The sequence below is a fragment of the Rhyacophila brunnea genome, unplaced genomic scaffold, assembly GCF_057557595.1.
Source record: "Rhyacophila brunnea isolate RB1 unplaced genomic scaffold, BYU_Rbru_1.0 scaffold_1, whole genome shotgun sequence".
In the NCBI taxonomy this organism is placed as follows: domain Eukaryota; kingdom Metazoa; phylum Arthropoda; class Insecta; order Trichoptera; family Rhyacophilidae; genus Rhyacophila; species Rhyacophila brunnea.
In genome coordinates this window covers 63,721,855-63,743,133 of record NW_028232751.1, presented here as the reverse complement: position 1 = coordinate 63,743,133, position 21,279 = coordinate 63,721,855, and the positions used below count along the sequence as shown (strand labels likewise).

General features: G+C 34.1%; 1 protein-coding gene across 1 annotated transcript; it reads left to right on the top strand.

Annotated features, from left to right (window-relative positions):
- The first annotated feature begins 1,057 nt into the window (after positions 1-1,057).
- On the top strand, positions 1,058-15,012 carry LOC147080085 (uncharacterized). Its single transcript, XM_085946424.1, has 4 exons — positions 1,058-2,002; positions 2,470-2,565; positions 3,125-3,181; positions 14,912-15,012. The coding sequence occupies exons 1-4, from the start codon at positions 1,906-1,908 to the stop codon at positions 15,010-15,012; spliced, it is 351 nt and encodes a 116-aa protein (XP_085802550.1). The 5' UTR covers positions 1,058-1,905.
- Positions 15,013-21,279: the final 6,267 nt, after the last annotated feature.

Below are 21,279 nucleotides of genomic sequence, written 5' to 3'. Positions count from 1 at the left end.
TCCTGTAAAAATTTCAGGTCTCTAGCATAAAAATTGACAAAGTTAGGTTTTCGACGATTGTGCAATATATCAACATATTGCGTCGACTAAATTTGTGTTCACAGAAATTTCCGAAAAGTATAGTCATATCTAAATAAGCAACGTGTCGTGCGCTCTTTCTTTCGAGTAAGAGGCTCATAATACTTGCTATTACGCTCTTTCACGGATATCTGAATAGACACCATGTTTTATATTGATGTATCACATAAGACTCGTAATTTGTTTTGGTATATCTTCGAAAAAGATTTGATATTTTCAGAATTTATACGCATTAATAATTAAAAAATGGTCAGTAGTATTATATCCGAATGTGAAAATATTATATTACTTAATATAAAATAAATTCCTCGTAGAAAACAAATTAATTTGCATTAAAATTTGTGAAACTATATTATTTCATCACCTGTTTCTATTCACTGTGGTAAAGGCCTCCTCACGCTTTCTCCATTTTTTTTTTGGTAATTATTTTTCACGGGCACGTGATTTCATCGAACTTAAATATCTTGTCAATATAGCATATTATTATAATTCTAATTATCTTACGTTCCTCTAAAACTACTGGATTAGTGCATTCATTCAGCGGTCGTTTCAGCTGCGATATATTATGTCCGGCCCATCTCAATTTAAGGGTTGGACATACCTAAATACGCCGCAGACTCTTGATTGCTCATTTATTCATTCGTTCCTTTTTCTGTATTTGTGTGTGTTCGTCAACATATACGTCATTATTGTGACAGATTGTAAGAATCTTAATTTTTCGGATTTTCTGTTAATTAACAAGACATAAAAATTTGAATGCTTACATCGGAGACTGAAAACACACGTTGACTAAACACCCTGCTATTTAAACTCAACAAAAGGTTCAGTTCAAACGTTTTATGCACTCTGCCGATAATTTCGATACGTATTATACCACCATGTATCACATAATATACACTAATAAAATAAATTGCTCTTGAAATTATTACAAATTCCTACAAAAATAGTCAGTAATGTTGTTTCTAAATTTGACAATTTTTATTATTTAATAGAAAACAAATACCTAGTAAAGATACTTAATTTTATTATTTGTGTAATGGAATACATGGTAATTTTGGACTGATATTTATGACACAAACAAGTTAAATAGGTAATCCTTTTTATGACACTTCGAAATAGTGAGTTTTTACAAAAGACCGATAAAATTTTGTGGGAATATTACCTTTTTATAATAATATTATGACTTCGGCTAAGATCAAAATAAATTCAAACATTAAATTATTGAATGTGGGCCTAAGTACACCACATGTACATAATATTTTTGCAAATATGACAATGTAGCCAGTATTGTTATTATATTATCACTTTAAATATGTCTCGTAGACAAAATCATTAAATTTACTCACTTCTAAGTATCCTGGGAAAATAATTTTATTTGGCGGGATGTCCTAAGAGGATTAGGCGGGCTTTCACAGAGACGCATTTATTGGCCGCAATAAAACATTAACAAAAATATACAAAATGCAGTCAAAGAAGCATTTATTCGTTTCTACATAAATATTGAAGAATTTCTTTTAATTTTGAATTTTTGGGCTTGGTGCCTTATATTATACCTATATATTATTATAATAGAAATTTAGGAAAAGACGAAACAAATAAAACGTCGTGTAGATGGTAAAATGTACACAGAATAATTTCTTCGTTTAACTTTCCCATTGATTAGCGACTGAGAATTTTTATCATTAATTACAAATAAGTATTAAGTACCTACCTATGTAATCTTTGTGTTTATGACTAGTGACCTAATTGGTATTAATTTATATGATTTTATGATCAACGGTTTATAATTATCGTTATTTTCTTTAAAATTTAATTAGTACTTATACCATGTCTGATCGCGCAAAACATATATTGCATTTAGCATCGGGTGGACATCAAAATAAATTATCAATTAATTTAAAAAAATCTAGTAGTGGTGAGAGTGGTAAGTGCATACATTTGCATACTTTTTACTTATTGATTATGATTGTTTTATTATTATGAAAGTTATTAGCTATTTAATCCTAGTAAAATTGGACAGAGTTTACATTTTGTATAATTACCTAAATAAAAAAGAATTAGATATGAATGAAAATTGATATTGTATATGATATGTTTCTTTGAAAGTTCATAATGAAACGCTTAGATAATGATATCCACTATTTAAAGAAAATACTATTTGATAACCAATTAGCTTATGTTAATATTAAGTTGATTAATTTATAACGCAATGATTGCTGGTTTGCGCTAACCCTCTAAAATAATTTTATTTTGTGCATTTCTTCATTGTAATTCATACTTTATATATATATATATATACTTATATATTTAACTACTTTACTATTTAAATGAGATATTTTATGAATATCTACCAAATCATGGTATCTAATGTGCTTGTGTATTGATTTACAGATTATACTACTTGTATATTGGATGAAGCAAGTGGCGTATTCTGCAATGTGAAAAACATGGTGAATGAAGAATCCCTTGACAACGATGAAGTCATAGGTAAGCATAATATGATATAACCACTATAACAACGTAAGACTATTAAAATATTATTCGATTCTTGGTGAAGAGACTGTGTGTGTATTAACCACTTATTAAAATATAATACAATTTATGTAATATTATTTGACATAATTTCACAACAAACAGGACCGTTTTTTTATGCTTCAATAGAAGATTTTATTTTTTTAAAGATTTTGTGTTGGTTTATAAGTTTTATAACACTATCCAATCAAAGTAGAAGAAACTAACCCTCATAGGTAGTAAATTATGGGGAATAAGTATTTGAATTATATTGCGTTTTATATTGATAAAACCTATTTTTTTGTTATATATGTAGCAGACGATCTATGTATTTTCTGAATACCACGAAATATTGAGATGTTAGAAAAGATTTAAGTTTTATTATTTCTGAAAAATAAGCAATTCTATAAGGTTAGGTACTGTAAACTCATCTTTAGGAATGTTTTTTACTGGTATCACTCTGTTATCTACTTTTTTAATCATAGGGTATATACATTGGAGTATTAAATTATAATTTTATATTTTGTTTTTACAGATTCTAACGATACGACAGATAAGGATTACAATTCTAGCAATTCAGAATACTGTCCCAGTATAATTTCGTTTACATCGAGTGCTCCAGATATTGACGAATCTCCTGAAGTTTTGGATTACTTAATGGATGAAATATCGAAACCGCAAACTGATTCAATACAAACATACCGCAATGATTATCAAGATATTGCGATTCCGTCCACTTCAGTGCATTGTAATGACATAATCGCCATTCCAGAAATCATAATGGACAATGATACCTTGACAAATGAAAAACCAAATAATCCCAATTCGACTACACATGATGAAAATGATGTACGATCAACGTATTCTCCATCTAAAGGTGCAAAGAGAAGACGACAAGAAATTAATTGGAAAAAAAATATTTTGAAAACATCAATCAATACTGGCTCCACATATATTTCGAAGGCAGGAAAAATAGTCGATTGGTGTATAAACTATACAATAAAAGTAATAAAATGTGAGATATTTGTATTAGCATAAAATAATTAATAACATTATGATTGTTCTTTCCATATTTTTAATTTAAATTGTGTTATCAATAATCCAATAAAATTAATTAAATGTGATTTATTTGTATTAACATAAAATAATTATTAACAATATGATTGTTATCTCCATATTTTTAATATAAATTGTGTTATCAGTAATCCAATAAAATGTGATTTATTTGTATTAATATAAAATAATTATTAACATTACGATTGTTCTTTCCATATTTTTAATGTAAATTGTGTTATCAATAATCCAATAAAATGTGATTTATTTGTATTAGCATAAAATAATTATTGACATTATGATTGTTCTTTCCATATTTTTAATATAAATTGTGTTATCAATAATCCAATAAAATGAATAAAATGTGATTTATTTGTATTAACACAAAATATTTATTAACATTATGATTGTTCTTTCCATATTTTTAATGTAAATTGTGTTATTATGTATAAAAGTAAACATTTTTTTCTCTCTCGTGGTTACTTGCGTTATATTTTAATTTCTTACATAACTTTTTTTATCCTTCCATAATTACTATTTTCCTGAATAATTTATATTACTTATTGTACATATTAACAATATTTATATAAATAACTAAAATAATTTTTTTTGATTTTTTAAAAATTATCATACTTAGATACTTTTCTGTAATAAAAACTTCATACAAAAAAACTGTATGTCAATATGTCTCCTTACTCTTTGTCATTATTTTGTATTCACGCTGTCCTATTTCGAGCTAAATAATGCGCTATAATGGTTGTTCCGTACAAGAGCACGATAACTATGGTTGTGTTTAATAAAATCGTATAGAGTAAGAAAAACGCGACGTAAAAAACCGTTCTATACCAGAATATAAGTCTGCTGTGCGGAGTCAGTGATCTATTTTGTCCGCGCAAAAGCATGTTGAACCGAGTCAAAACATCAAGCGCGTAATATTATTCCAAATAAAAACGATTTTTGGTCATTATCTTAGCTGTTAATCAATTAATCACCATTAAATTTTGATAGAAATATAGACCATAAAATGGTCTATCTGATTTACTTAAATAAGATTAGAAAAAACTCACTCATTTTATATGATGAATTTAATAGCGTAAATATTTTAGTTTTTTCGCTCTCCTGAACATTTGTGATTTTAGACTTACACCGGTTTTTCCTGGGGCCGTCGATATTATGGTGAACTTTACAGACATTCACAATATGACAATTAAAAGCAAAGAAATAGTAACAGTAAAGAGTAAATACAAAAAATATAAAGTAGATACATGGAAGTACTCCGAACGTGGTAGACCATATTATGTGAAGAAATTATAAAACAACGCCCACCTGTACTATTTATTTAATTTAATTATAACGATCGATCCAATCGTTGTCGGTTTATCGATGCTCAAAGGGGCCTGCCTTGGGTGGCGTTAATTTCGTTACAAGCTGGCTCGTGAACTACCTCGCGCAGCGATTTTCGCAAAGCAAATGCCTGAGGCAGCTTCGCGAGGCTTTTCGCTCAGTCAGTACGTGGCTATTTGAAAATGAGTTTTATAATTATGAAATAAGGATTTTATATCACGGCGTTTGATATTCTGCTTTCACAAAGAGTTTGAAAAACCTACATCATTGTTTATTTACTTGTATATGGTGCATGCACCTATTATAATTATATGTAAAATATGGTCATACAATGCCAACTGGGCATCTACACACAAGGCATACGTAAGAATATCCCAACTCTCCATGACTCCAATTCTGTTTGATTTTTACATTTTGTATATATAATTATATGAGTCGTATAGTTCCTATATACGATAAATCCACTTTTGGTCAAAATTGAGATAATGATGACATTTTTTTCTACCGCCTGCGCTCCACAATTTGGTTCAGTTGATCGGTTCCTAAAGGCTATAAATTCATATGAAAAGAGAGTTTCAAAATCACGATGAATTCCTATTGGCGATAAATCCACAGTGCGGTTTGTTCCAAAGGCCGAAAAGTTCATGCAGACAGCTAATTAGTGAATATTTGTATAAAAAAACACACCACCAAAATATAAATTCAATCATATGTTTTCATAATAAAAAATAGTATTAAATGAAAATATTGAGTTTGCCGAAATATCATCAAAGTGGACTTATCGTATATAGGAACTATACGACTCATATATATCAATTATTTCATGATATGCGTAAACTTTATATATACTTAAAGAATTTTCCTCGGGTATACAAGAAGGCGATGTGAAGGGTGATAATGTGAATTATGAGATTATATGTAAGTATTTTAATTTTGTTGAGACGAATAAAATAAATAAAACACAAAATTTATGAAGATTTCACATTCACAAAGCTGTGGATAGACAAGGACGATAATGAATGTACTACAATTTCACTGAAACAATAGTCAGATGCATCAACGTCAACATGACACAGAAATGTACAAATAGATGTGAAATCAGTACATATTTGTTGCGGTGTTTTTGCGATCGATATTACAAAAACTTAAAGAATTCATCGTTGGCAATAGATGTCGATATAACCTTCAAATCAAAAGTCAGCATGGAATATGACGTCTGCGAGTTTGATGTAACCATGGGAAATAACGTTTACGAATCTTCGTCGTTTTTTGAACATACCATTTCTACGAATCCCGTGTTGCGAACGTATTCCTAATAGAGTAAATCAGGAGCGTCCATGGTTCAGCGTTCTTTGTACTGTATGGACTTCATCATGACTGTGCACATAGCAGGCAGTCGGACCGCGCCGGTCAATGAGAACGCTTGCGTTCTAGAGTTCTATTACCGGAATTACAAAGAACTCCGTACCTCTCAACGGTTGCAATGTCGGGATCAGAAAAATTAATCGATAGAGAGAAGATTGATACTTGATTTAAGTGACGCAAATTATATAAATCGTTTTTAATACAGACATATTGTTTTTAAATCAACACTTGATTGATTTACGTGCATAAATACTTGATAATTTGGCGAGATTTATAGTTTTCATAGTTCAATAATAGAATAAATTTTACATGTGAGGTTATGGGTAAAATTGAAACGTTAGAATCGAAATGTCAAATATTATAGATAAAGGTAGGTACACAAACAAATAAGTTTATATGTCACTTCGTTTAAAATCATCGATATTAAGTTTTTAAATATCTGGTTTGATAAAATGCATTGATTACAGCAGTAATTTTAGTACCTAGATTATATTTAGTTTACAAGTAATTACTCGATTCGGGCGTAACAATTACATTACGCAATATTGTATATTGTACAGATCCCTAGAGTGAATAGCCACACTAACAATGATGTTAGACACTTAAATCTTACACTAGTTTTAGTTAGAAAATTTTATTGGTTTCTTGAAAAAGTTAACCTAACCAATACGGTACCTATTAAACGAAACTTCGTCTTTTACTATTTTTCGTTTAGCCGTGGACACGTTCACATACGTTTTTGATAAAATGTCAAATTTAATCAAATTATATAATTCATCGAAGCTTTGTATTGACATGCGAAAGTAAATAAAAAATCGTTTTTCATCTTTAATGAATTGCGGAAAAAGAAAATTAAATTCTCCTTCTTCTCGCTTCATATTTATTGGATGCATCCAGTGCTTTTGTTTGTTTGAGACGCCTATAAGCTCGACAAAAGCAATTCGGAATTTGAGCTGTCAAACAACATAGGGCGAAACCACATGGGCGCTGTGTCTGCGAGACCGCTGTATTCCGACTGCGAGTGGGAGTGAGTACGCAACAGCGGTGCGTTCTGCGAGTGGAAGTGAGAACGCACCGCTGTTGCGTACTCACTCCCACTCGCAGTCGGAATACAGCGGTCTCGCAGTCGCAGCGCCCGTGTCACTATAACGTTTGTATACAAATGGAACGCATTACTGTTGACCGCCACACATGTCTGCTGTCGGAACTCGTATTGAACGCTACCGGTCAACGGTCGGTTGAACGCAGAATGCCGACCGCTCTCTGTCTGTTCAAGCCCTTAGATCTTTATTTAAAAAATTAGCTTCTTAAGTCACTGTCCACACTTATGGATAACTTTCTTGAGATTTCATCGCTGTGGTCGTATGAATGTCGCGGAATGTTAGTCGGCTCTCAGTCGCCTCGTGTGCCGCACAGCCATAAATCAAACTTTCAGAGAATCGCGATCCAATGTTGCTTGTGGAGACCGCACACATCTACCTAGCGACAGTCGAAACGTATAAACGGAATGCCCAATTCATAGGTTTTTGTATGAAATCTGGCGTCTTCGACTCGGAGCCCGAGAAGCTTACTATAACAGTCCTGTACATAGTCTATTATGCGATTGATGATTTTGCACCCTTCATCAATCTTTGCCATATTCTCCACAGTGAGATGTACGTTTTACTCCCGGGAGGCAGCATAAGCATGGGTAGAATGACATTTTGTTGGCTACACAACATCTATTAGTCTCAGTGTCCAAGGCGTCAGGGATCTGATATGACTGACCTAGGATAGCGAGGTGCACTGCAAGTTGGTCGCCAACCTTTGATAATATGACAAAACATCAGTCACAATAAGTACTATGTTTGAACAGCACCTCTCTTGGCTGTGATAAATTTTAGACCGTGATAGACAGTTTTGATAGTTCAGACGGTTAACTTATTGTAATTGATACAATTAGTGTTAATAATTCGATACTTTCCTACCCTATTTAGCTGCCCTAGTAGACCGAAAGCAGACTTCTGTATAGAATAGACCCGCAGGAATTAGTTATTGATATTAATGTATTTAAAAACTTTAAAAGAATATCAAAATTTGAAGCTTGTGCAGCTTTGTAGTTGGCCTTTTCATATTAGGCCTACCGCGCATGGACGATTACATAACCGGCCGTTAGCATTCGGACAATCGTTGGTTTGCTCGCGCATGATCCAAATTATTACCGGCCAGTATGTTTGAGCGCGCATGGCGTGATATAGATCAGAGGCAATGCGCACGCACTGAAGATATGCATCCGCACCGAAAAATGGCGGACGCAATATAAGAAACGTCAAAATGGATTTTGTAGAGCTTATATTATATAATATATAGAGGTTTTGTATAGATTATCAAACTGTTTTAAAATGTGGGTGTATATATTATTAATTTATGAAGAAAGAAACTGAAAAAATGGGACTGGTACGCGCATGCAAAGCCAATAGGTACGCATCGATGAACTGTCAAGTCAAATGTGGATCTCATAACGGTTCGATGTATGCGTGTGCTCCATACGACCGCGTCACTTGTGCGTGCATGTATGAGTGCACTCTCGGCCGGCCATGACTTGTCATGTGCGGGCTCTCATTTAATAGCATAGCCAATGGGACCCCGGCCGGTTCGAATCGGTGTAAAATTTTGTGTCTGAACACAGATTTTCAATTCGGCCGTTCGCTCGATCGTCCATGCGCGGGGTTGCATTGCAATACGATGGTTACAACTCCTCGATTGTTGACCGTACGATAGTAAATCGTTCATGCGCGGTAGGCCTTAGGATCATTATAGTTTGGATTCGATGTTCCATAGCTCCGAACGTAAATAAACCACATTAATAAGCTCCAATACCCTGTCGTCTGTCCATTTATTCATTGTACGTAGTGTGAATTGACAATTAGTAATACCACCATAATAATATTAATAATGACACAGCGAAAAATTACAACAACGTATTGTCGAATCGGCTGTCACAAATGTTTTTATTATTGCTAGGGGTGAGATCAAACAGAGACGCACATATGGAGTAGAGCGAGAATGAAATAGATTTATCTAGCAATTATTGCTTTATTTTTTAATTGAGTTCGATATTCGATATATCGACCAACCGTGCTGCCAGAAAGCAAAGACAATAGATGGTAAGTTTCGGCAACGTAGACTACTACTTATTTTCGTATTTTGGGGAACTTTTAACAGCAACACAATTGCTGTCAAAAGTTGCTCGTTTACGAGCCCCTTTATGTAACGTTAAAACACAATTATTTAGGCAAATAAACGAATAAATATGCGATTAATCTATGCACTTTGTGATGAAATACATTTTTAATGCGATGCGATGTCAGTTTATAATATGCTCGCACAATGATATCAGAAATTATGTTTGCGATTAATCAATGATATCATGTTTTCCGATTAAACACACAAATTCATGATAAGGTCGCTTGTATCTCATGAAAAATGACGATGTTTTAAATGGAATGAAAGCACTTTCAACGAAACTTTTAAAAATTGCCACACAACAGACATAACCTCAAACCGAATGATTTGAATATAGGTACCCAACTCAATGAAAATCTACACACATAAACAGATAAATTAGCCAACTGTAATACGTTTAGTCTCACGGAATGTAGATACAAGCTAAGAGTTGTGTATTTAATTGGACAAGACACCAATCTGAGAGTAAGGTTAAATTCGATGAAGTGAAACAAAATCTACAAATTACTGATTTTCGGCAATGTTCAAACACTAGAGTCGACTAATGTCACGTTAAAACACAATTATTTAGACAAATAAACGAATAAATATGCAATTAATCTAATCATCTACGTTTTATGAATTAATACCTGTCAAAAAACGTCAACGCGAATGGAATCGGACACTTAATAGTTTGTCATATTATTATTAAAATACTGACATTAGTCTATGATACTGACCATAGACTTGGTAATAATAATTATATGAATGTACCTATTTGTATTATAATCCAGATTCTGGATTTACAGTAATTTTAATTCACAAAGGCGTTATTTATAAAAGTTACATAATATTATGGGATGATAATATTTAAATTTAATAAATACTACAGATCATCTTGTCTATGGCCTTTATCATAATACGATACATAACCTAAAAATGTGACGTTTACGAAGTAAAAATGTAGTCACGATAATTTTAGCAAGCTTTCTTCGGTAATTATGCCGCAGATGCCGTCATGAGCTTCGGGATATACTTTCATAATTGCTCATATTTTTATACGCCTTTTTTTATATAAGTAGATAATGAAATGTATAGCTTAATTCACCTTATTACAATTTCCATGATTACAATAGAGATGGTGCTATAAAACAGTATTTTGGCAATCTCACTTATGCGATGATTGCAAGTCAATGCGATGATCGAACAAGTCAAATCATTGTCATTTGAATGTAGACTCGGTTGCGATGATCGCATAAGTAAAATGACGGCATTAGATCTTTGTAAGTAATACAAATGACAAAAAAAATTAGCTTCTTCAGTCACTGTCCACACTTATGGATAACTCTCTTGAGATTTCATCGCTGTGGTCGTATGAATGTCGCTGAATGTTAGTCGGCTCTCAGTCGCCTCGTGTGCCGCACAGCCATAAATCAAACTTTCAGAGAATCGCGATCCAATGTTGCTTGTGGAGACCGCACACATCTACCTAGCGACAGTTGAAACGTATAAACGGAATGCCCAATTCATAGGGTTTTGTATGAAATCTGGCGTCTTCGACTCGGAGCCCGAGAAGCATGCTATAACAGTCTTGTACATAGTCTATTATGCGATTGATGATTTTGCACCCTTCATCAATGTTTGCCATATTCTCAACAGTGAGATGTGTTATTTACTCCCGGGAGGCAGCATGAGCATAGGTAGAATGACATTTTGTTGGCTACACACAACATCTATTAGTGTGAGTGTCCAAGGCGTCAGGGATCTGATATGACTGACCAAGGATAGAGAGGTGTACTGCAAGTTGGTCGCCAACCTTTGATGGAAGACAGTCTGACAAAACATCAGTCTCTTCTTTAGATAAAATATTTCTAAGGCTGATGCCATAACAACTCAATGTGTATTCTTGGAGCTCTTCAAGTCTTGCAGGCTTTTTTTCTCGTGTTACATTAGCCAATGGTTATGCAGAATACAATAACATAATATCTTATTTCTTACTATAGTAGCGATGGTGCTATAAAAACAGTATTTTGGCAATCTGACTTATGCGATGATTGCAAATCAAGTAGGCGATGATCGAACAAGTCTAATCATTGTCGTTTGAACGTACATTCGGTTACGATGATCGCATAAGTAAAATGACAGCATTAGATCTTTATAAATTTTAAATACAAATGAAAAAAAAAATACAAATTTATTACATTTGCAATAACGATTCACGTACATACACATACATCATCGTTCTTCCTTGGAAACCACACAAATCCAAAACAATGTTTTTTCCCGGACACGTTAAAAAAAAGTTCCTGGTATTTAGAAAGTTTACAAATTGTCCCATTGTGTGAATAAAATTTAGTCAGCATTAATTATTGTGGATTAATTTGCTAGTTTTAGAAGACATCGATTGATTATTCAAATTTAAATTATTATTTATTTTACATATTATGGTGAACTTTACAGACATTCACAATATGACAATTAAAAGCAAAGAAATAGTAACAGTAAAGAGTAAATACAAAAAATATAAAGTAGATACATGGAAGTACTCCGAACGTGGTAGACCATATTATGTGAAGAAATTATAAAACAACGCCCACCTATACTATTTATTTAATTTAATTAGAACGACCGATCCAATCGTTGTCGGTTTATCGATGCTCAAAGGGGCCTGCCTCGGGTGGCGTTAATTTCGTTACAAGCTGGCTCGCGAACTACCTCGCGCAGCGATTTTCGCAAAGCAAATGCCTGAGGCAGCTTCGCGAGGCTTTTCACTCAGTCAGTATGTGGCTATTTGAAAATGAGTTTTGTAATTATGAAATAAGGATTTTATATCACGGCGTTTGATATTCTGCTTTCACAAAGAGTTTGAAAAACCTACATCATTGTTTATTTACTTGTATATGGTGCATGCACCTATTATAATTATATATGTAAAATATGGTCATACAACGCCAACTGGGCATCTACACACAAGGCATACGTAAGAATATCCCAACTCTCCATGACTCCAATTCTGTTTGATTTTTACATTTTGTATATATATTATATATATATCAATTATTTCATGATATGCGTAAACTTTATATACAAAGAATTTTCCTCGGGTATACAAGAAGGCGATGTGAAGGGTGATAATGTGAATTATGAGATTATATGTAAGTATTTTAATTTTTTTGAGATGAATAAAATAAATAAAACACAAAATTTATGAAGATTTCACATTCACAAAGCTGTGGATAGACAAGGACGATAATGAATGTACTACAATTTCACTGAAACAATAGTCAGGTGCATCAACGTCAACATGACACAGAAATGTACAAATAAATGTGAAATCAGTACATATTTGTTGCGGTGTTTTTGCGATCGATATTACAAAAACTTAAAGAATTCATCGTTGGCAATAGATCTCGATATAACCTTCAAATCAAAAGTCAGCATGGAATATGACGTCTGCGAGTTTGATGTAACGCGGGAAGAGTGGACGTAGGCTGTGATGTTTTGGGAAAGATGCTGGTTCGGTCCGCCCTTTGAGGTGGTCTTCTGTGGGAGACCTTCATCTGGTATCAATACTATTGTCAACGAAACCATTATGACCAATAATATTATCAATAAGTATGTAAACCTAATGAATCTACACATCTAAAAAACTAAAAATCCTATTTCTGTAACAGTGCCTTCCAATCTGTCGCTGTTTTTTGTGCCGTCATAACAAAGGCAGGTTCACGTATTTTCATACCGCGTTCAATACGGCTATCTGCCAGCTCTGGAAGAAATGAGTGCACGTAAAAGTAAGTCAGGCAGGGTATGACTTCTTGCTCAAAACTTGGATCACGATATAATCTTACAACTTCTATTCCACTGTCAGCATATAAAATTAGATCGCAAAAGTCTTTCATTGCAATATACAGTTGACCTTGTATTTGAAACCAGTAATTATGAGTCTTTTTCAGGCAAAGGGTGGAATCAACGACATTGATGCAAATATTATTTTCTAGAGCTGCTACCATAAATTTGTTTGTTGCCAATTGAAGGAAAATATTTAACCTCAATTATTCTATTATTACCTATTAACCCATCTGAACTTGCGCCTAAAAATGCCACATTCCTCAAATTTTACATTATTTTTCTGTTCATATAAGTGAATAGCCACACTTTCATTATTTGTACCATATATAATGTCTTTGGTTACAACATGACCATTGAAAAGTAAATTTATGACAGTATTGTGTTGCGGAGTACAATCCGTCATTTTGAAAATGTTTCCAAATTTGGAAGCTGTCAGTCTTTTGCGTCTGGCTTCAACCCACAACGGATTGTTAATTTGTCCAACTGTTTTCAATTGCAATTGTTCGCGATCCGCATCAGAAGAAACCTCCGCTCGCAAAGTCTAAAATACTATTAATTTTATCCTGTAATTCTGTTTCAGATATTATCACACAATGATAATTAGTATGAGCTGAACCCATTGTGTGGACTATACCTGCACCAAAGCATCTAGACTCGTACCTAGCTTTTACTTTTAGAAAAGTCAACTCTCTTCCCACCAGTCAATTTACTGAGCAACGCCATATAACTCTCTGCAGAGTTTGCGGTAATGTTTGTTGTTAATCTATCAGCTTTGCGTATTATTGCATCTAGATGGAGACGTATGTCAGACATTACATGTGATTTTTCTAAGTACGGAACGTGGTTTATTTCAGGATCTTTATTCTTGCAATATTCTACCTGACGTTCTGAGTGGCTTCCAAACACATGATTCGGGCCAATTTTCAAATCCGTTTTTAATTGGTTAACTCTCTTAATTGCACCACGTACACCAGCCTTCAGACGTAAGTAACATTTCACAATATGATTGGCACATTCCAATTTTCCTATTTTATACTTGGGTATAAAATAGGATACAAGAAACCAGATCGACCACATTTTGGTCAAAGCGAAATACCGGCTATACTGCTAGACGTGTGGACATATAGAGGTGCAGACATCCACAGTGACCATGAACTCTTGGTCGGGAAATCTCGTATAGACCTCAAACGAGACCCAAAACCCAAAAGGACGGTCAGACTTCGATGTGGAAAAACTGAAAAGTACCTGTGTGCGTGCAACCTATGAGCTGGAGCTGCGGAAGCGTTTATATGATGCTCGAACTCTTTCTGGTACGTCTTCCATCGACTCGGATCCCTTGGAAGGAAAATGGATATCATTCCGGGATGCTATAATGAGCTCCGCAACTACTGCCTTATGAGAGCGGCATACGCACAGGCCGGACTGGATGTCACCTCATATATGGGAGATGATTGAGAAGAGGAAGCTCCTGAAAGAATTGCGGGACAATGGTACATACGACCCATAGCGCAGCGCAGAATACCAGACAATGGACCGTCCAGCCGGGGAAGTCCTGCTCGGAGCATATTTCAACTCTCCGATGCCTCCTGCAAGAGTACCAAGAGATGAATATACCTGTCGCCTGTTGCTTCGTGTACTATGAAAAGGCATTTGACAGTCCTCATCGTGAATCTCTGTGGCAAATTATGCTAGGCTATGGTGTCCCACGGAAACTGGTCGCCGTGATAAGTGCTCTCTACACCAATACAGAGTGTCGCGTGAGAGCAGCCGGAACATCCTCTGACCTCTTTGAAATCACGTCAGGAGTCAAGCAAGGATGTGTACTTGCGCCCTTTCTTTTTATCATCATGATGGATTTCATAATGCGTAAGACGGTTTGCCCCGACAGTGGGATATGTCTACATCATGATGACACAACCGATATATGCGAAGAAAAACTGTGCAACTTGGAGTATGCAGACGACGCAGTCGTGTTTGACTCGACAATCGAAAGGTTGGAGGTGACCGTGAACAGGCTCGCCGCAAACTCGAAACGTGTGGGTCTTCATCTGAATGCGGCTAAGATCAAATCCATGTGCAGTGGTGCATGCATCGACGCCGACACTCCTCTCCGGGTTTCTGGTCGGCCCGTCGAGCTGGTGTCCAGATTCAAATACTTGGGGGCCACGGTTGCTGATGATGGTGGTATTTCTGGTAAGCTTGGAATCCACGTGGATGTGGCGGGCTCTGCGTTCAACCAGTTTGGAGTCGCATGGAGGTCAAGGCCGTATTCTGTGAGGACCAAATGTCGTTTGTTTAACGCGTGCGTGCTACCTGTGCTCCTGTATGGCTGTGAGACATGGCATCTTACTTAAGCTTCAAGAGTCTCGGCTTTTGAGCTTTGAGAATCGATGTCACCGCCGAATCTTAAGGGTACATTGGTACGACCGCGTTACAAACACCGGAGTTCGTGATCAGACACAACAGCCTTCGGTGATTGAAGTTATCACGAAGAGACGATTTACGTGGCTGGGATACGTATTCCGGATGCCGCCAAAGAGTGCGGCACTTCGTACCCTTGTGGCACAGCCTCAAGGATTCCGTCGCTGTGGCCGGCCCTCCCTCACTCTGCAGCGGTGCTACAAAAGCGACCTACGTGCTGCAGGTCTGACATGGCGGGAGGCGCAGGAGTAGGCGATGGACCGAAGGAAGTGGCGCCAACTTGTGCTTGCCCTATGCCCCAATATTGGGACGTGACAGGGTGGAAGAAGAAGAAGATAAAATATGGAGCTCTCTCTCGCACTCTAGCGAACACACTTGAATCTCCATCTCCAATCAAAATTTTAACCCATACCTTATGTTGATCAAACATATATTTCAAACCTTCCACTATAATGTTCTGTTCCATACCAGTAGATGGGCTTGAATAAGAAATATTACACTGATGCTGATGTTTTTCATTTTTACTAATTGAACATAATAATATATGACAAAATTTGTTTTTAACACCCAAGTATTTAATTTTCCAGTGTGTTTCCCTATTATGCAGGCCACACCAGAATTTGCAGAAAAAACTATGTCCATAACTTCGTTTCGACCATCCTCCATAAACAATTAGGTACTGTAATATATGGGTATCCCTCGTCAATTTCATCATTTTCTACAGCTAATTATTTTTCCAATTGTATATTTTTGGTCATTTGATCACTTAAACGGCTTTTCTACGACGTCGCCACCTTTTTTTCATGTTTTCGGAAGCTGACACAGCACATGGATGGAATGTTCATTGTACAGCACAATTCTTCAGCCTGACTATGACTTAGGCCTACATTCAAAGCACCCCATACAAATGACGTATTTGTATTTGATTTAGGTGGCTCCGTATGTACAGTAGCTGTTTTTTCACAAAATCAGCATTCAAAGTGCAATGTTGACAACAGCCCATCTTTCACTTCTCGCAGCAATGTGAATTCCCCAACCGTGCAGGTTAATGGATGCAATGAGATTTCTTTAATCTGTTCGATAAAATATGCAATGTTAACAATGCGTCTTCCGGAAGGTGTGTATTTCTGAATGACTTCGTTGGTTCGCTCGACGATCAACGGTGGCAAATTGTCGCTGTCATCAGTCATCGTAATAGCTAAATGCTCTTCATACAACACTGGTTTCTCTATTATGGACGCTTGGCCCGTTGTTGACGTACCTACCTGACTTACTCGATTTGGATTGGAATACCTACGTTCGCAACACGGGATTCGTAGAAATGGTATTTTCAAAAAATGACGAAGATATCGGCATCTATTGCCAACGATGCATTCTCTTTTCAAGTTTTTGTAATATCGATTGCGGTTGGCATGTAATTTCTGCATCAACTGGGACTGGTTGGACTTCTTTCTTTTTCTATTTTTTCTTCTGGCTTTGAAGACATGCGTTTACGACGTTTATTTTAGTTTTTTGACAGTAACAAAATAAGTAGGTTCATCAAAAAATGACAAAAATTCACGCCTTAAGGGTGGACGTGCTTAGCGTGGGTCAAAATGGAGCTTTTTTCTATTTTCAAAGCATGATCCTGGACATACCTTAAACGTTGTAGATAATCTAATTATGTAATTTTGAAGCCTTATTATCATTTATATTCATTTTAAACATTTGACCTACGCTGAGCATGTCCCCCCTTAAGACATGCGTTTTAGTCGTTTTTTCAAAGTTTTTGACAGTAACAAAAAACGACAAAAATGCACACCTTAAGAAATGCGTTTTAGTCGTTTTTTTTTAAGTTTTTTGTTTCCTAGGTACTGTCAAAAAACTTGAAAAAACTTGCATAAAAATAACCTATAAGTAATATCAACGCGTTTGGTTATTTATACATTAATAAACTCTCTGTGCAACAATTGCAAAATAAGCTTTAACATCTTTTTGTAGGTATAAGTACTAAATATTTTGCTGATCAAAAAAAATGCCGATTATAAGTATATTTATATTACTTATATGTATTTATAAGGTAAGGTGTATTTAGAAAGTTGACATTTTTTCGGTGAACTCACAACCAATCAAAAAACATCATCGTTTACGTTGTTTTTTTAGTTTTTTGACAGTAATAAAAAACATCAAAAAACGACGTAAACGCATGTCTTTAGGCATGCATTTTTGTCGTTTTGTAAATTTTAACACAAACTGCGATAGGCGAGATATCAAACATTTTGTTTCGCTGTGAGTTCACTGAAAAATGTCGACTTTTAAAATATAATATATTAAGAATATATTCGGAATTGTTTTTGATCAGTAAAAATATTATGCAAAAAGATGTGATAGGTACCCTTTTTGCAATTATTATATAGAAATTTTATTTATGATTAACGAAACGCTTTGGTAGGTATTACTTACCGTATTTTTTTGTAATAAAATATAAGTACTGATATAAATGTGCATTAAGTTGGTTGTTGTCATTTATTGTTGTACCTATAGACAGTGGATTTATAATTAACCAAACGTTTTTAAAATAAACAATATGTTTTAGCTTTTTTTGTAAAAAAATACTGCACGAGACTATAAAGTCATTGACTCAATAAATCAACATTACATTGGGAACATTTATTGAATATTTATTTTGAAAAGGTAAGGGCGTGGAGTAGAATGAATTTGTACATCATCATCCCTAAATAGGTAACATACATGCTTACATACGTAATAAATTATGTATTATATTAGTAGTTAAAGTGACTCTTGGATGTAGAATGTTTCAAAACCACCGATCATGTTATTAATAATAGTGACTAATTTTTACGGGATATATTATTTTTTATAAATTTATTTTCTGGAAACATCTCAATAGGATCCAGACATGTCCTAACGCCCCTTATGTTGGACAATGGATAACATTGAAATTCTAATTCTGCAAATGGATATAATAAATGATGTCTGAATTCCTAATCATCGGCGGATTAAATTAACCACCGAAATCTAGCGAAAACCAAAAATAAATCAATATTGGGTTGACATTTTATGTTTTTCAATCAAAGTGAAGCGTAGTTTAGTAATGTTCAAAAAATATTATATATTATAAAACAAAAATATATATTTTTTTGTGTTCGGTAAGTTATTGCTCGTTATGAAATGTATACTTACCTAGTATTGTTTACCTAACAGAACTACGTTATCGTGTCCACACTAATTAAGATGCTTACTTACGTAGAAGATGAAATTATTGAATAGATTTAATATATATATATATATTATATATAAAAGCGGTAGACTCATTGGGTTTTACATCGTTTTATAAATTTTGTGTCACATTTTACCGTCTTTAGTAACTATCACGTAGCATTGAATCATTTATCCCTCAGTAGATTAGCATCTTAAAGTGTGTTTGGTATTCAAAATTATTTATTATCTGTCTATAGATTTTTTATACTATTTTTGTATGTACTTGTACTTTTGATAAAAAAATATAGTTAAAATGATCTCAATGAATGAATACATTGATGAAATAAATATTTACGAAACTGGTATTATCGATATAATTTCGTCAGAATAATTGAGATCGTTTAGAAGACTGATTTATACTTTTAAAGTGAACTTCATTAAATATTTAAACATAAAAATAGGTATATTATTTTAGTAATTTGATTAGTATACGCGCAATATAGCTGTTATTAATAGATTGAAATTTCTTGTTGATAATATAAGGTATGGGTACTTACCTATCTATTATAATTTATTATTGTTGAATAAAAGTCTCCAGATTTAATATGCTTACTGCATGAATTATTATGATGAATTAATGTATAGTTTTCTAAATTTTGAGTCATGTTTTAATATTCTTAGTAATTATCACATAGTATTGAATCATTCATCCCATAACACAGCCGCGGCGCTTTGCTCAAAAAAAAAAATACAAATAATTTTGTATATTATACAATATTCACTTAATAGCCAAATTTTCGTACGTGGCTGGTAATATATTTAAGCACTTGTATTAACTTAATAAAACAATGCAAGGTAAGAATGAAAATATTTATTGACATGCTCTGATAAAGTAGGAGTTAAGACAAGGATCTCTACAATAATGTACCAAAGGACCTACCAGACCACCATTGAAAACAAACAATTAATTTTGCTGCAAAAGAAATTTCATCATTACTTTCATACAATCAATATGACTGGATTCGAATCCCTTTTGCAACCTATGCTGAAAATTCTATAGAAGCGCTTTACCTATAAATTCAAGAGGAATTGGTTGGATTGTGAAACAAGGAGACGTTAAAACTGATCTTCGCCGATGTTCCATTGGCTATTTTCTGGATTTCGGTTAATAAAGAATATCCTCGGTTTTCCGATAAGGCTATCGCAGTTCAGCTCCCATTTCCTATGACATAAATAGGTGAGCAAAGTTTTTCAACTCAAGTTATAATTAAAAACAATTAGCAGTCTTGCTTGAAGGGTCGTGACCGCCGAGAACTTCGGTTGCTAAATATATAAAACTTTTACGTTCATTGCAACAAGCTCAGTTATCACATTAATTAGTTATCATATTGATAATACAAATAGATATATGGAAATACCTATGTACATTTTTAGTTTTTCGTCGTGTGTTATGTTGTTTGTATATTTAATTGTTTATCAAATAAAAAACATCAATTAATGTAATTTTGGTGCATGGACCACATAAGGGGGAGCTGATAGGGCTCTAGCCTGTGGGTCCAGGCTTATGGCGGCCAGCGTGGCCGGTCAACCAAATAAGTGAGTTAAATACAAATTACAAATATTAATAGAAAGCGCTATTTTACTACTCTGGTATAAATATTTTAAAACATGTGATTGTAGGATATAATTTATTATTATTTTGTCAAAATCGACAAATAATTATTATTCTTAACCCGACAACTAACCATAATTCAAGTGGATGTATTAATAAATACAAAATATCACTAAACATACGATCAATACCATTAATTTTACCTCGAACACCATTTGAAAAATGCTATTTTATAGTATCACACTGTCTTTAACATTAGCCCGCCAAAAATTCTGGCTTGGGGTCCCCCTTCAGGATGTGGGGTCAATGTTTTGGTGCATAAATTGTTTTACTTGTGGTGTGCCGTGGAATTCTGAGAAGAGCTTTGGTGTGCCGTGGGTGAGAAAAGGTTGCGAAGTACTGCCATAACAGATTAGCATCTTAAATTGTGATTGGTATTCACAATAATTATTTATTGTCTGTTTCTTCCATGTTAGATTTTTTTATATATTTTTAAATACTATTATTGTATGAACTTGTACTTTTGATAAAAAAAAAAATTAATAAATTAACTTAAATAATTATTTACAATTTATTTATAGCTTTCGCATATTTGAATCGAAGCCGTTTGTGTAAAAACACCTTGAAATATTTGTTTTTTC